Source organism: Ictalurus punctatus, chromosome 8, assembly GCF_001660625.3.
Source record: "Ictalurus punctatus breed USDA103 chromosome 8, Coco_2.0, whole genome shotgun sequence".
Classification (NCBI taxonomy): Eukaryota; Metazoa; Chordata; class Actinopteri; order Siluriformes; family Ictaluridae; genus Ictalurus; species Ictalurus punctatus.
Window position 1 is genome coordinate 1,657,727 of NC_030423.2, and position 15,034 is coordinate 1,672,760.

General features: G+C 43.3%; 1 protein-coding gene across 11 annotated transcripts in view; it reads right to left on the bottom strand.

The window, feature by feature from the left end:
- Nucleotides 1-15,034, bottom strand: part of limch1b (LIM and calponin homology domains 1b) — a 72,711-nt gene that overhangs the window by 32,500 nt on the left and 25,177 nt on the right. For 9 of the 11 annotated variants that reach the window (XM_017473593.2, XM_017473597.2, XM_017473594.2 and 6 more), the window contains exons 2-5: nucleotides 12,867-12,934; nucleotides 11,609-11,678; nucleotides 5,650-5,747; nucleotides 1,430-1,460 (exon numbers count right to left, since the gene is read on the bottom strand). In XM_017473593.2, the coding sequence (XP_017329082.1) occupies nucleotides 1,430-1,460; nucleotides 5,650-5,747; nucleotides 11,609-11,678; nucleotides 12,867-12,934 (267 nt within the window). Of the gene's footprint in view, nucleotides 1-1,429; nucleotides 1,461-5,649; nucleotides 5,748-10,098; nucleotides 10,539-11,608; nucleotides 11,679-12,866; nucleotides 12,935-15,034 lie in introns of those variants that run through there. The other 2 variants (XM_047157027.2, XM_047157028.2) reach the window with 2 other exon arrangements.

Genomic DNA, 15,034 nt, shown 5'->3' on the forward strand with positions numbered 1-15,034 from the left:
ACCATAAAAGTTCTCGGAGCTGTACTTTCAGGATGTAGCCCTAAAGCTATTCTCAATTAAAAAAAAAAAAGAAAAAGAAAAAAAAAGAAAAGAAGGAAGAAAAAAAAACAACCCAAACACCCTCAGCACTGATCACATCTGTTTAAAACAACCGTCTCTTTCACGAAAGTCAAATGACTGAGAGATGTTTACATTCTGATATAATGCATCATTAATATTCACTCAAAACATCTCTCAACATACTGATCTAAGAAGAAGAAGAAGAAGAAGAAGAGAAACCACACAATCCTCATTTCAAACCATGAAATTAAAACAGAAATACAGGGGTTCAAAAAAGGATGTAAACTAAAGATAGTCATCTATTCACTCGGAGATGAGTACTGTTTACACAACATGCCAAGCGGGAATGCACGGGAGTGCGTGATAGTGCGAGTGTTTGCATGCATGTATAGTATGCACGGTTGCTTTCGTCGTGCAAGGCTGCAAAGACGGAAATAATCCCGCCTGCACAGTCCGAGCCAGTTCTGTTCAACCTTGACTGATCGAATTTAGACCTTCGCCACGAAAAACCATCATCCCGCGACACAGAACCAGAAGCTTACTTCAATACCCAAGGAACGGAACATAACAGTATACAATCAACATAAATAATCAACGACAGGGTAGTGTAATCAACACAAAGTTGATTGTATTTCCAAGAACAAATCATCCCCAAGTGTTTTATTCCTCTTATACCACAGCGAACGGCTGCATTCAAGACGGTTACGGCTCTGGGTTACTGATCAGAAGTGGAAGGTCGGAGGTTCAAGCCCCAGAACTGCCAAGCTACCACTGTAGGGCCGTTAAGCAAAGCCCTCGACGCTCTCAGCTCCAGGGACGCCGTATCACGACCCCAACCTCCTAACATGCCGGGATATGCGAAGAAAAAAATAATTCCACTGTCCTGTAACGTATATGTGACCAGAAAGGACTCATTGTAGTTGTGGAACATCCATGGAGCACGGTAGTTCCTGTTATAATTCACATTATAACATCTATAGAGTCATTCCCTCATCAGACTGTTTTTCTAATAACAGACACAAAAAGACACACACACACACACACAATAAAAACAAACACAGCTTGTCATATTACCGAGAAACTGCAGAGGCTTTTCTAGGACACTGAAGACTTTCAGTGTATTACCACTGACTGCACCAACAGGACAATAAATAAACAAACAAACAAACAAACAGACAAACATCTCCTCAAGTAAACTTCACCATAACACAAAGTGTCCGCCATTCACATCAGTGTGTAAGTTCTTACTCCAGAAATGTGAACATATTAGAATGAAGGCATTAATATAAACCTGGCTATAAACCTAGAGAATAGAATTGGACATGATTGGATATCTACACAGAAATATGCAAATATACATCTGACTTACATTTTTCAGCCTCTTGTTGCAGTCCGAGCCTCTGTGGGGGTACAGAAAGAGAGACAGAGAGAGAGAGAGAGAGAATATAAAATATAGAAAAACTTTTAGGTATGGCTATAAACATTGACAAACCTAATTTACAATGATGATTAGTTTAAAGCAATGATCGGTGCTACTTCTCACAGGCCGCAGCTGTACAACCCGCTTTCAAAGAGCTCTATCGGCACAATGTAGCCGATATATTCAATTACACCGTGTAGGAACAGGAAGAATGGCGTGAACTGTTCCTGCTTTTTATTCGTTGTTAGGCGCTAAACATGGGAAGAGGGAATCTTTCGAAAGTTATGAAACGCCAAGGGTATCTGTCTTCCTCAGCAGGATAAGGAATTCCTACTTTGTGGATGAGCTCCATCTCTTGGCTAGTAGATCTAGACGAGGACGAACCAGATATCGGCTTTAGAACAAAGAGCTGAAGGGCAGACGATGCGTTTTAAAAGGACGTGGTCAAACTGTGTCTCTTCGGGAGTTCAGGATGCCGTACTACTTTGGAAATATCCGAAAAAGCGATAAAAGATATCCAGTAAAATCCTCGGGGTAAAACAAGAAGGGCTCATCTCCATCCTGAAATAACGGCTTCGGCTTTCTCGGGTTCCTGATTTAACCCGAGTGTGGTTAGAGTGTCGAGAGATGGAACGGGGGTGGGTGTGTGTGGGCGGGGTGGAGGGTCTTCTGGGGTCTTCAGACAATGTGGCAGATCTTCATGACTTTGACTCTTGACATGGTCATTGGTCTGTGACAGGCTGGTTTGGAATGATGCAAAAATCAATCAATCAATCAATCAATCAAGGAATACAAAACATTCAGTGAACAGCAGCGCTGTGGGCGCAAAACATAGTTGATGAGAAAGGTCAGAGGAGAAGGACCGGACTAGTTCGAGCTGACGGGAAGTCTGTCGTGACTAAAAAAAAACACTCTTTACAATCACGGTGAGCAGAAAGGCAGAAGCAGAACAGGGATCTGAGGCGACGATCGGCATACGCTGACTGGAACTAGACAGATTGGAAAAGCAACGTAATTACTCTACTATAAATACTCATTATATACTTATACTGTACTCTAGGTACTATACTAGTACACTATTTGACATGTTCTCGAATACAGACCACATATTATACATAACAGCCTATGCGTTTAAAATTCCCTGCAGTTCATCATAATAATCCATCTAACGTATGCAGAACATTCAACCCTGAACCCGTGGCAGCAGACCTGGCAACCCTGTCCACTTCTTCTTCTCTCCTCTGCACACTTACGACCTCCTTGTGCTTCTGAAGTAGTAGGAGCATTTTTATGTGCAGTGACCCCTCGAACAAATTCCAAAGTGTATTAGATCACCAGTCCTGATAAAACAGATAACTATTCTCTCTCTCTCTCTCTCTCTCTCTCTCTCTCTCTCTCTCACCTGTCAAAAACCGCTCCATGTTTCCATCATCATGCTGCCAGGCTGCATAGTTTCACTCTGTGCTCACTTTATTGAGCGAACTACCGAGTATTTCAGTGGAAAGACTGATGCTGAGGAAAAGATACAGGAAAGAAAGGGCACTGTGAAAGAAAAAACAAAACCAAACCAGACAAGCGCAGGCCAGAACAGGTAACATTTTTATACAGGACTCTTGGTTTAAAGAAAGAAGCGCTTCATGGAAGACGGTATGGCGTGTGGATGACGTAGATGATTCCATAAGTAACGGAAGGTTTTTTTTTTCAAAATTTTTTTTTTAAACTCGACTGTTTTGCAATGATGTAGAGGAAAAAATACAGAATACAAACAGGGCTTCAGGGCTGTTTCTCTCAACTTTCTATCTAAATACAGTAGTTTATGACACAAAACACCCCTAGGCACTAAATGAAACCAGAATAAAAGGCAAAATCAAACTAGCGTAGGGTTTATACCAGTGTTTTGGACCCTTTTTATCTCCTGCGTTCTCGTGGAATATTCCTACATACTTACCGGGCTCTTTGACGGCTCACGGGCCTTAAAGTGCACCTATTATGGTTTTTACAAATATTCCCTTTCATGAAGCGTGTTTTTTATAGATCTGTTTGTGCATGTAAAAAGTCTGCAGAGTTTCAAAAATCAAAGCGCACGACAAACGGAGTTATCGACTCCCGGACGAAGGAACCGACTCTGAACAGCTGAATCGAGTCGTTAGTGATTCCAGACTTTACTTCCTGTACTAACCTACGTAGGTTTACAACAAAAAGCCCCGCCTCTGGTCTTCATCGGCAGCTCGCCGACGGACGGAGCCGAAACTCGTTACAGTACCGGGCGTTCCCTTTTTGAAACATCTGACCAATCGGAGCAGAATATGCTCTCTGAAAGGAGGAGTTTAGAACGAATCGTTTAGAACGGGTCATTTAACGAGTCGTTTGTGACACCAAGGGAAAAAGGTAACGCTTTTTTGATCTCGGATGCGTGTGAAACGATCGTATATGACCTTTAAAACCATAATAGGTGCGCTTTAAACGAGCGCTTGTTTTACTTTTAGCAAGAAACAGACGTGACTGACTCTGTGCGCACCGCGTCCCCGTGTTCTCTCACAACGCTGCGCTGGACTGGAGTGCGAGAAGTGTTCTTGCGATTCAACGCGCAAATTGTGCACAAAGGCACACGTTTAAAAGCGTAGAGAAACGAATAAAGCCCTGAAACTCTATCTTTCCACCTTTTCAGAGTGAACAAACCAGTCTTGTAAGCAGCACAATCTTCCCTTTCTGCTCTGACTGTAGTTCCACGATACACACGGGACACGCCCCCTCATGGCTGACCACCCGTCTATCACAGGACAAAACACGGTCACTATGACAATAACTATAATCCTGACCCATAAGCGTGTGCACACACTCACACACACACACACACACACACACTCACCCTAACATTAACCTCAGATGGAAATATTTAGGCTATTTTAGTTTTAAAAAGAAAAAAAAAACAAACTCAGCATTTTTATGAGGACCAGGACATCTGACACTATCCGGGAAGTGTGAGGACATTTGGTCCATTTTGGCATGTACTCTTTTTTTTTTTACTCTCACACACACACACACACACACACACACTCAGATGGTGAAGTAATGTAGGAAATGAAGCAAACATAGGTCAGAGCACACACATACAGAACGTGGAGGACGAGTTAAAGTCCCGCCGGCTTAAAGTCCCCGCCGGCTCGCCTTCTTCCCATAGTGCGTCCTGGTGCCATCTCTATCCCAAGTAAACGACGCAAACACACGCACCCCGCCTCCACGTGATGTAAAAGACAGCGTGATTCAGCAGACCGGGCCACCTTCTTCCATTGCTCCATGGTCCACTTCTGATGCCCATTGTAGGAGCTTTCGGTGGTGGTCAGGGGTCAGCACGGGCACGCAGCCCCGTCCGCAGCAAGCTGTGATGCACTGTGTGTTTTGAAACCTTTCTATCAGAGCCAATATTAACATTTCCAGCACATCTGTGCTACAGTAGCTCTTCCGCTGGATCGCACCAGCTGTCTAGCCTTCGCTCCCCACGCGCATCAACGAGTCTTTGGCGGCCACGACCCTGACGCCGATTCACCGGTTGTCCTTCCTCGAGCCACTTTTGGTAGGTATTAACCACCGTATATCACAAACACCGTCAAAGTGTCTCGGATCCTTACGCTCGCCCATTTTTCCGGCTTCCAACACGTCAACTTCGAGGACTGACAGTTCACTTGCTGCCTAATACTGTACATCCCACCGCTTTACAGGTGCCACTGTGACGAGATAATCAGAGTCATTCACGTCGCCTGTAAAATCATACCAAACTTACAACTAACATGTTTCACGGATGTTCCACCATGGAAGTATAAGTCGATGAAAAATACGACAGGACTCGATCAGCAGAAAACTTCGAGCGCCGCACCTCCACACTGCCGATTGTTTCGCTAGAACAGCACACACCCTCGTGTCGTAGTCTGTACATATCATCCGGAACAATACAGCTCCTAAGATTACACGCTGCTCTTACACAGTAATGTTTTCCCCGTGTTTACAGGTTACGGTAAGATGCCGTGTCAGAAACCTCAGCGAGACTGAGGCTTTCATCAAACTCTTCCGTTAAGCCTTTAAATGTCTCGATAAGTCCATGAGAACTCGGGAGGAACAGCTCGGAAACCGCTCGAGCAGGTGCACAAGCGTGACGGCAAAGTGGGTCTTACCGGGTGGTGCGTGTGTCCTGAAGATCTCCCGGGTCAAACAGCTGAGAGCCTTTCAATCCCAACTCCTCGCAGCCTTTCAGAAAGAGCACCAAGTTGTCCTAGAGACACACACACACACACACACACACACACACACACACACACACGCACACACACGCACACACGCGGAGAGACAACGTGTGGATCAAATATAAGCTCAGCTCCCAAAGTAAATGCTGAGACACTCTTACACAGGCTCTCACTTTCAGAGAATGAGAAGTGAAGCAATGTGACAGCACAACACTCGCTCTCTCTCTCTCTCTCTCGCTCGCTCTCTCGCTCGCTCTCTCGCTCGCTCTCTCCTCCCAGTTGCTTAGATGCTGTGCTGATGCACCTCCTCTTTCTCGCCTCCTCTCATTTTAGGTAATTCTATCTAGATTATTACTTAACATGCTTCTCAGGTGCTGTAAATGTGCCTCTCTCTCTCTCTCTCTCCCCCTCTCTTTCTCTCTCGCTGTCTGTCTCTCTCTCTCTCTCTCTCTTTCTCTCTCGCTTTCTGTCTCTCTCTCTCACTCTCTTTCTATCTCTCTCTCTCGCTCTCTTTCAGTCTCTCTCTCTCCCTCACTCTCTTTCGGTCTCTCGCTCTCTCTCATTCTCTTTCTCGCTCTCTCTCATTCTCTTTCTGTCTCTCTCTCATTCTCTTTCTGTCTCTCTCTCATTCTCTTTCTGTCTCTCTCTCATACTCTTTCTCGCTCTCTCTCATTCTCTTTCTGTCTCTCTCTCATTCTCTTTCTCGCTCTCCCTCATTCTCTTTCTGTCTCTCTCTCATTCTCTTTCTCGCTCTCTCTCATTCTCTTTCTGTCTCTCTCTCATTCTCTTTCTCGCTCTCTCTCATTCTCTTTCTGTCTCTCTCTCACCAGGTGCCTTTTGTTCCAATGAGCAACCTGAGCTGGGTCTCCTCCACTATTTTCCTCTGCTCCTCTCTGGTTCCCAGCTCCTCTGAAAAGCCCCTGACTCCTCCTCTCCCTCCCTCCCTTCCCTCCAAGATCTGGAAGGGTGGCACGATTTCCTTTCCCTTGCGATTGTTATCACACCGTTGTTTTGGAATGACAGGAGGGTGTTTGTCAGCGAGCGAGCGAGCGAGAGCGCGAGAGAGAGAGAGAGAGAGAGACACACACACACAGACATCCATCCCTCCTGGACTGAACCCAGGCTGTCTTCCTGTCCATTCGTGAGAGTTGTGTTACAGTTTCCCAGGAGAAGGAACTCCACCCAGTATGACCCCCTCGAGCCCAAATCCCAATCAGCCCGAGGCAACACTCTATTAACACCTGAAAATGTGAAACACGCATTAGAGCGGCAGCCATCTGTCTATCTGAGCAGTCCCACTTGTTTAAAAACTGATCAAATCCGAGCCCCTGTTCAGGAGGATCCCCTGACCACTAAAAGCTACACACTAACACTCAGTCTGCAGTAAAGGAAGGGAACATTCTCAGTTTTAAGCCTGGAAACAGCACACCAGAGTTTAGGTCTGTTTTAACTGATATTCTACCGCAAACCTCACACATTTCCTTTTGTCTATCCCAAATGGAGTTGTTCAGCCAAACAGCCAAAGGGCAAGTATTAAATTTGGATAAACCCTTTTCTGTACTTCTTTTCTGAGAAAAAAAATCAATTACAATGTTAAAGTGTACACAAAACGCGATGAGAAAATTTCCCAAGATCGTTTCTGATTACTCAGACGCTACACATGTCCACGCGTTTCTTTCGAAATGGGTGTCGAGACTTCTTCTTGCCGTCGAGGACCAACGGAGCCTGTGAAACTCAGTCCTCCAAAATTTCACGATCACGGAGACGGACCCAGAATCGAACGAGCGCCACAATTTTCCGAGGAGCTTGCGATATTTTCAAAAATAACCACAGATTTCCTGCAGATTTGGGCGTCGTGTGACGTCATCGCAACGCTCGTTCTTCCGAAGCCCGCTCCGGTTGACGTGCGAGAGACACAATTTCACCATTGCGGTTTTCCTCGATAAATAAATAAAAATTTTTTTTTTTAAAAAACACCAAAAACTCCACAGATTACATGGCAAATTTTGAAAAATCAAACGTTTTTTGGCCGCAAAAACACTCAAATTTACCAGACCGCACCTGCAAACGAAGAGTTCTTTGTCTGGAACGTTAGTAAACCAGTATGCCGGTTCCACTACAGATCATCGTCGTCATCTTTACCACCAGAAAAATCTACTGAAGTTCTAATGAATTCAGATTTATTTCGTCAAAAGAGGAAAAGGGGGGTCATCGTCCTGTTTTAATACAATGAACGCGCTAGCACAATGCCGCCTTCTGCTAGAGTTCCTCCTACTTTGCTCATTTACGTTCTATCTGAATATAACAGTTAGATTTAACGGTGATTTAATCATTTCAAAAAGGAAAAGAAAAAAAAAAGCTAAAACCGTAGCCTAGACCGAGTACAGCGTCGTCTCTAAAGCTTCTCCGTTTGTCCACTTGTTTACGAACAATGAGTGATTCTTACTGCAACCGGTGTGTAAATGTGGATACAGTACAGCTCAGAGAGGATTGTGGGTAATCCTTTAACACCCCCACACCACAGTTTAGTTCTCTAGAATTTTTTTCTCTGACAATTGAGAGCTCAGATCTCAGTGTGTAATGAGATAATGTGATGTTATTGTAGTCGAGGGATTTAAATGCGTGTACGTGTGTGTAATTATCCACGCCTGTGAACGGTCCGGGGAGGGGGCGGCAGTGCCGATTAGTGAACGTGGGGGAAAGATAAGACGGCTGGAACAGAAGGGAGGATAAAGCCACCAGGCCAAACCAAACTTCCTTCAAAACACTTTTACTGCCGACTCAAACGGCAACATTCGGCCTGTGATTTTCAGTTTTCCCTCCCTCTTTTGCTCTCTCTCTCTCTCTCATCCTTTCTTAACTGTTGCTTGTTTTTCCCATCCCTCACTCTCTCCATGGCCTTTCCAGTGCGCTTCACTCCCTTTCTGCCGTGAATGAGGTGAAATGAAAAGCACATGCACCCCCTCTCCCCCCCCCCCCCCCCGATGCTTTTAACACTCACTTGTGTTCGTTCACTCGAAGCAAGAACAGACCAGAGCCAGGGCTTCTGGGTAAACACCCCCCCATTGACAAACGCACCATTGATGTGAGTGCTTACTAAGAAAGGACTGGAAGGAACTAGAAGAAAAATAAATAAATAAAAAACCACCCTAAAAGTAAACCTGAAGTGGATTCATCAGGGCTCAAGGAGTCTTGAATATCACACCCTGTCATTAATTCCTCACCAAACAGGCCACGATGGTAATTCTACGCAGATTACATGCAAACCAAAACACTGAATCTTGTAAATAATTTGCACTTGTGCTATTTTCCATTTGGTGACAGAGAGCACCTGTTTCCTCTTCACTTCCTGTTTCCAGACTGCTCATCCAGCGCCACCCTCAACACCTGACTCTCAGAGTCCGATCCAGAGCGTCTTTCCAGGCTGGCGATTACCTCGGTCCATTTTCAGGACGCGTAACAGTGACACCCATCATCCTGAATTTTCTTTTCTAATTTCCAAAGCCAGCCGTAGAGTCTGCGGCGCGGAAAGGCCGTAACCCACGACTCGAAAGCGAGTCATTTCATCAAAGAAAAATTGTATTAAATGTTTCATTTCATAATAGGCACAGCCGGTCTACAGATTAATTTCCAGCGTGTTGATTGGCTGAAGTTCCATTCCAGGTTCAAGAAAAGGTTCTGGGGTTGTTTTTTTATTTATTATTTATTTCTGATTACAAACAGTATGCGTTCCATATTAACCAGACCACACACTGGTTTCAGTCTTTTATATGGCACAGGAAAAATACTGCCAGAAGTTATCGACATACTTAATTCAAAGTGTACCTCCAGTCTCCTCTGAGAGTACTGGAACAGCGAGGCCAATTCTAACGTTTTTGCTACACGTTGTAGACGTTTATGTTTTAGATTAAATGACGAACATGAGACGACAGATCAGAATTTCAGTCTTCATTTTGTGATATTTACATCTAGATGTGCTAAACAACTTGAAACATGACCCATTCGGTGGCAGGCCGTGCAATTTTTAGGTGAGAAAAGCTATAGGAACAGATGGTCTTAAAGTAAATAACACAATATTTGGTGGCATATCCCTTGCATCAACCTGGTGACTCGCTGACATCACTAAACTGTTGCACTGTCTTGCTGCATGATGACGTTCCGCTCAATTAGACTGGATGCATTCTTCTGTAGACGTCTAAATTCATTCTGCTGCAATCATCATGATAATGTTACATCATCAATAAACATTAGTGAGCCCGATCCAGAAGAAGCCATGCAACGCCCAAGCCATGACACTACCTCCACCATGCTTGACTGAGAAGTTTCTATGTTACGGATTCATTCTTTCTCCACACCAGAACTTTTGTGAAGTTCACTAACCATTGTTTTCAGGTTTTTCTGCACAGCTCTTGTCAAATGTTTTTGTCATCAACCTCTGTTGTTTTTCTCAGCCATCCTGTTCCATGTCTGGTTGTTAGTACACGAGACGTTTCTTTCTTTCTCAGGACATTCTAAATTGTCGTACTGGCTACACCCGATGCTTATGCAATGGCTCCGATTGATTCATCTCCTTTTTTCAGCTTCAAAATGGCTCGCTTTTCTCCCATAGACAGCTCTCTGGTCTTCATGATGGTTTATCCTTTTTAACAACAAATGCAGTCTTCACCGGTGAAATCTAGGGCTCAAACCAAGAGGAGACATTCAGAGCTATTCGTTCTTTAAACAATCAACTTAACAGGGCACACCTGGGCAGCAAGAAACACATATTAGTCATATGTTCCAATATTTTTAATCACTTGAAAAAACGGGTGGGTTGCCATGTTCTAAGTTCTTTAAGACACCTAGATGTAAATATGAGGAAATGAACGCTGAAATTCTGACCCACTGTACTGTCTCATATGCATCTTGTGATCTCAAACCCAAAATGTCTTTATTGTATAGTGAAACCACCAGAATTGGCCTTGCCGTTCCAATACTTTTGGAGGGGACTGTACATACTGTATGCCAAACGTCAAACGGCGTTTAGTGAACTGTGACGATTCTACAGCGGCATTATGCTACACTGCGTGTATTATAGTATTATAAACCGATCACAAGTGAAAAGTCTGGTAAGTAGCCATTGTGAGCTTTTATGCCGAGCCCAAGAGAAAAGGAGTAGCGGGGAATGAGAGAAAAATCGAGTAATGGATCCTTAGAGAAGGAAAGAGCAAACACAATTGATGGAAAACATATGCGAAGACAAAAACGTGACAACAAAAATGAGACCGTAACAGCCGATTGAAACTGGAGATGAGAACAAGCTCCAGCCTCATTCACTTTCTCCTTCTTCCTTTCCTTTGATATGGGATATTTCACGATGACAGGGAGAGAGAGAGAGAGAGAGAGAGAGAGAGAGAGAGAGAGAGAGAGAGAGAGAGAGAGAGGAAAAGAAAGACTTAAAAGTCTTCCTCAGTCCATCAATGATTCAAAGATGTTATCAGTTACACTAGTCCAAACGTATGAAGGAGCACTTTTATTTATCAAATTTATATCAGCGTGAAAATTACCATCAACTCTGGACACACGGTGACACATGGTGCTATCCTGCCCCCACTATTCACACTGATATTGCACTACGAAGCCATGTAGCACTGGTCTCCAAGTGACCACAGGATACACGCGGCAGCCATCTTGTGTACGCGTACGTACCGTATGGTTAAACGCAACTGTAATCCAACTGTACGGACACAGGTATTTGGAGCACTAATCAGATACAGATACAGATTTTGGGATTGCATTTCTCCCATAGGAGAGATAGGTAGATTGTGGGGCGGCATGCGAAATATTTTGGAGTACTGATGCTTTGGTCAAAGAGAGACATTAGAAAGAAATAAAAAATAGGAACACTTACTTGGCTGGCTAGAGGAGTAGGCAACCTGTTGATCTTCTTCACAAGGCCTGGCTTAATTGAACTAAGCAACCTGGGAATGAGAGAGAGAGAGAGAGAGAGAGAGAGAGAGAGAGAGAGAGAGAGAGTAAAAGTCATTACACTTCCACAACCTGATTGATGGATGGATTGATTGATGGATGGATTGATGGATGGATTGATGGATGGTTGGATTGATGGATTGTTGGATGGATGGATTGATGGATGGATTGATGGATGGATGGATTGATGGATGGATTGATGGATGGATGGATTGATGGATGGTTGGATTGATGGATTGTTGGATGGATGGATTGATGGATGGATTGATGGATGGATGGATTGATGGATGGATTGATGGATGGATGGATTGATGGATGGATTGATGGATGGATTGATGGATGGTTGGATTGATGGATTGTTGGATGGATGGATTGATGGATGGATTGATGGATGGATGGATTGATGGATGGATTGATGGATGGATTGATGGATGGATTGATGGATGGATGGATGGATTGATGGATGGATTGATGGTTGGATTGTTGGATGGATTGACTTATGGATGGATTGATGGATTGATGGATGGATTGATGGATGGATTGACTTATGGATGGATTGTTGGATTGATAGATTGATGGATGGATTGATTGATTTAGAGGTGGAGCTACCTCCCTGAAATGAATCAGAAATTCCATAACTGTCCTATTACTTCTTGATATATATATATATATATATATATATATATATATATATATATATATATATATATATATACACATACATACACACACATAAATATCATATATCATACAGTATATGCATGTTTAGACATGCAGGTGCTCTCTCTGGTAGAAATATGCAGACAGTCATTGTTAGTGATGTCACACCAAATTATACAGGACATAAAAATGAAATACGGACGGAGAGAACTCACTGCCAAGAATTTCCCCCTCTCACCCCATCCACCTCTCTCTCATCACCTCCTTCTGCTGCTTACCGCCATTACTGATGTTTAACTTTCAAACGTGTCGCGTTGCAATAACGCGTGATACATTATTAATGAATCCTTTCTTCAGCACTCATCGTACAGTTTATCCTTAAAAACGGTTCGGAAGCACGCGTCCATATCGCGCCCCAACCTCCCGCTCACTCGGTTAACAGTTGTTCATTGTATAAGCGTGTAGTTGATACAGCAGGTGTGTGCAAACAAGAGTGTGCTCATGGACAGAAGTGTACTCACTCGCACAACAGGATTCCGTTGTCCAGACTGCCTCTGAAATCCTCCCCGAAACTTCTGCCAGTGACCGCCTAACACACACACACACACACACACACACACACACACACACACACACACACACACACACACACACACGAATATACACTGGTGACTTCCTCACATTACCTACATACATCTACATATACACTTAATTTCCAATGCATGTCTGTATGTATTTATTATAACACATTATAGCAGTGTTCTGCATCCCCTAACTGGACAAAATCCCAATGCATTATGGGATTCAGAAGTGTTACATACTGTACAGTAGTTATCTACATTGCTTACATCTCTTGAACATCCTGGGGAACAAACAAACGGGTGTAGTGTTCATATCGATATTGAACACACCACTGAACATGCATTTCACAGTGCAGGGTTTAGGGTTCCAGGAATGGAGAGGAGATTAAGAGATGTGAGTTGAGATGCCCTGACCTGCACCGAAAAACAAAACAAACAAACTCTGGTTGTTGACAGAATCTTCTCTTCTCTAATCTTCTCAAGAAAGAGGTGCTCATGCAAACCGTGCTCAGTCGATAAAAATAATAATCATTTCCCTAGAACTGCAGATACGAATCTGGAAATGGTAGAAAAGTATTTCTTGATATCGACGATACGGTCCGTGCAGGATTTCGTGGCCAAAAATCCTTTATTTTGTTGCGGCTTTTTACGAAATTTGCGATGCGACCTGCAGCGTTTTTCTGTGCTTTTTTTTTTTTTTAACTGGGAAAATACTGGAATTGACGAAATTCCAACGGCATGAAAACGTCTTTCACAGTGATGTTTGTCGCTTAATGAGACGTTTTAGTTGTACACGTGAACCGAAGAGGGCTTCGGCTGAACGCGTGCCGTGACGACGTCACGTGACGTCACTTGGCCCAAATCTGCGGAAAATCTGCAGCGATTCTGGAAAAGAAAAAAAAAAATCGCTAAATAATCAGAATATTCTGGAGATTTTGCGTTCACTTCCACGAAATCATGGAGGAACTGGTAATAGTAGGACTTATGCGCTGTTGTTGTCTTCTGCCACCCCGTAGACAATAAAAGACGTGACTGAATGCGTGTTTTAAATGGTGAACAGTGAATACAGGTGACCCAACCCTCCTTTCAACCATTCTCAACCTGTCTGGTTTTGCAAAGACTGAAATCTGGCAACCCTAAGGGCACCAGCATGAGAGGGTCTCGCTCTACACACCGGATATTCTCCAAATGTACTTCAGACGTAATAATAATAATAATAATAATAATAATAATAATAATAATAATAATAATAATAAAAGGAAATAACCTCTATACAAGTGTACTATACAGTGAATGGGTATGGATCTGGCCATTTGAATCTTGTGTTGTTGTATTTGTGTTTCCGTGTGTGTGTGTGTGTGTGTACTTTTTAGTTTAGAGCCCTTCCAGAATTGCACTAGAGTAAACTTTGGAAATTTTTAAGCACTGGCATCACCACAAAGAAAGCTTAAATGCAGAGCCAGGAACTCTAAAGAGAAACATGATATGACTTCTCCCGCACTAGTTTCACACATCAGAGATTAGGGAGTGTGTGTGTGTGTGTGTGTGTGTGTGTGTGTGTGTGTGTGTGTGTGTGTGTGTCACCCCTATCCCTGTCAACACAAAGCTAACAAGCTTGATCTAAGCAGACATCCTCTTAACTAAATCTCCGGCGTGTGCTAGCATATGAGCTAATAACAGAGGGATTGTCCCTTAAGCTAAAGTCTCCTGTCAGCACAAGCGCTGGTGAGAGTGTTATACTGGATTCTACCATTGGCATCAGGATGACAATTAAATAGGTTATTTAGGCACAAACTGACATTATATACACCGGGGGACAAACGAGCAGCTTAGCTGCTAATGCAACAGTCAGTGTTTGTTTTTTTTCTGAACTCCACATTGAGGACACGCTTCAGCTAAATAATCTTTGTTAAATGATATTAAATCCATTCTGCATTACTACACTAGCCTAGGGAATCATACATATGTGTGAATGTTAGTCGCCATGTTTTTAACTATCTGGCTAGCTAACACAGGATTAGCTTAGTCGATTAGCTAGCAGGATAGATTTTCTCATGCTTAAGACTTGGCTTTTGCGAACCCAAATCTACAAGTAAGTGGTTAGTTAG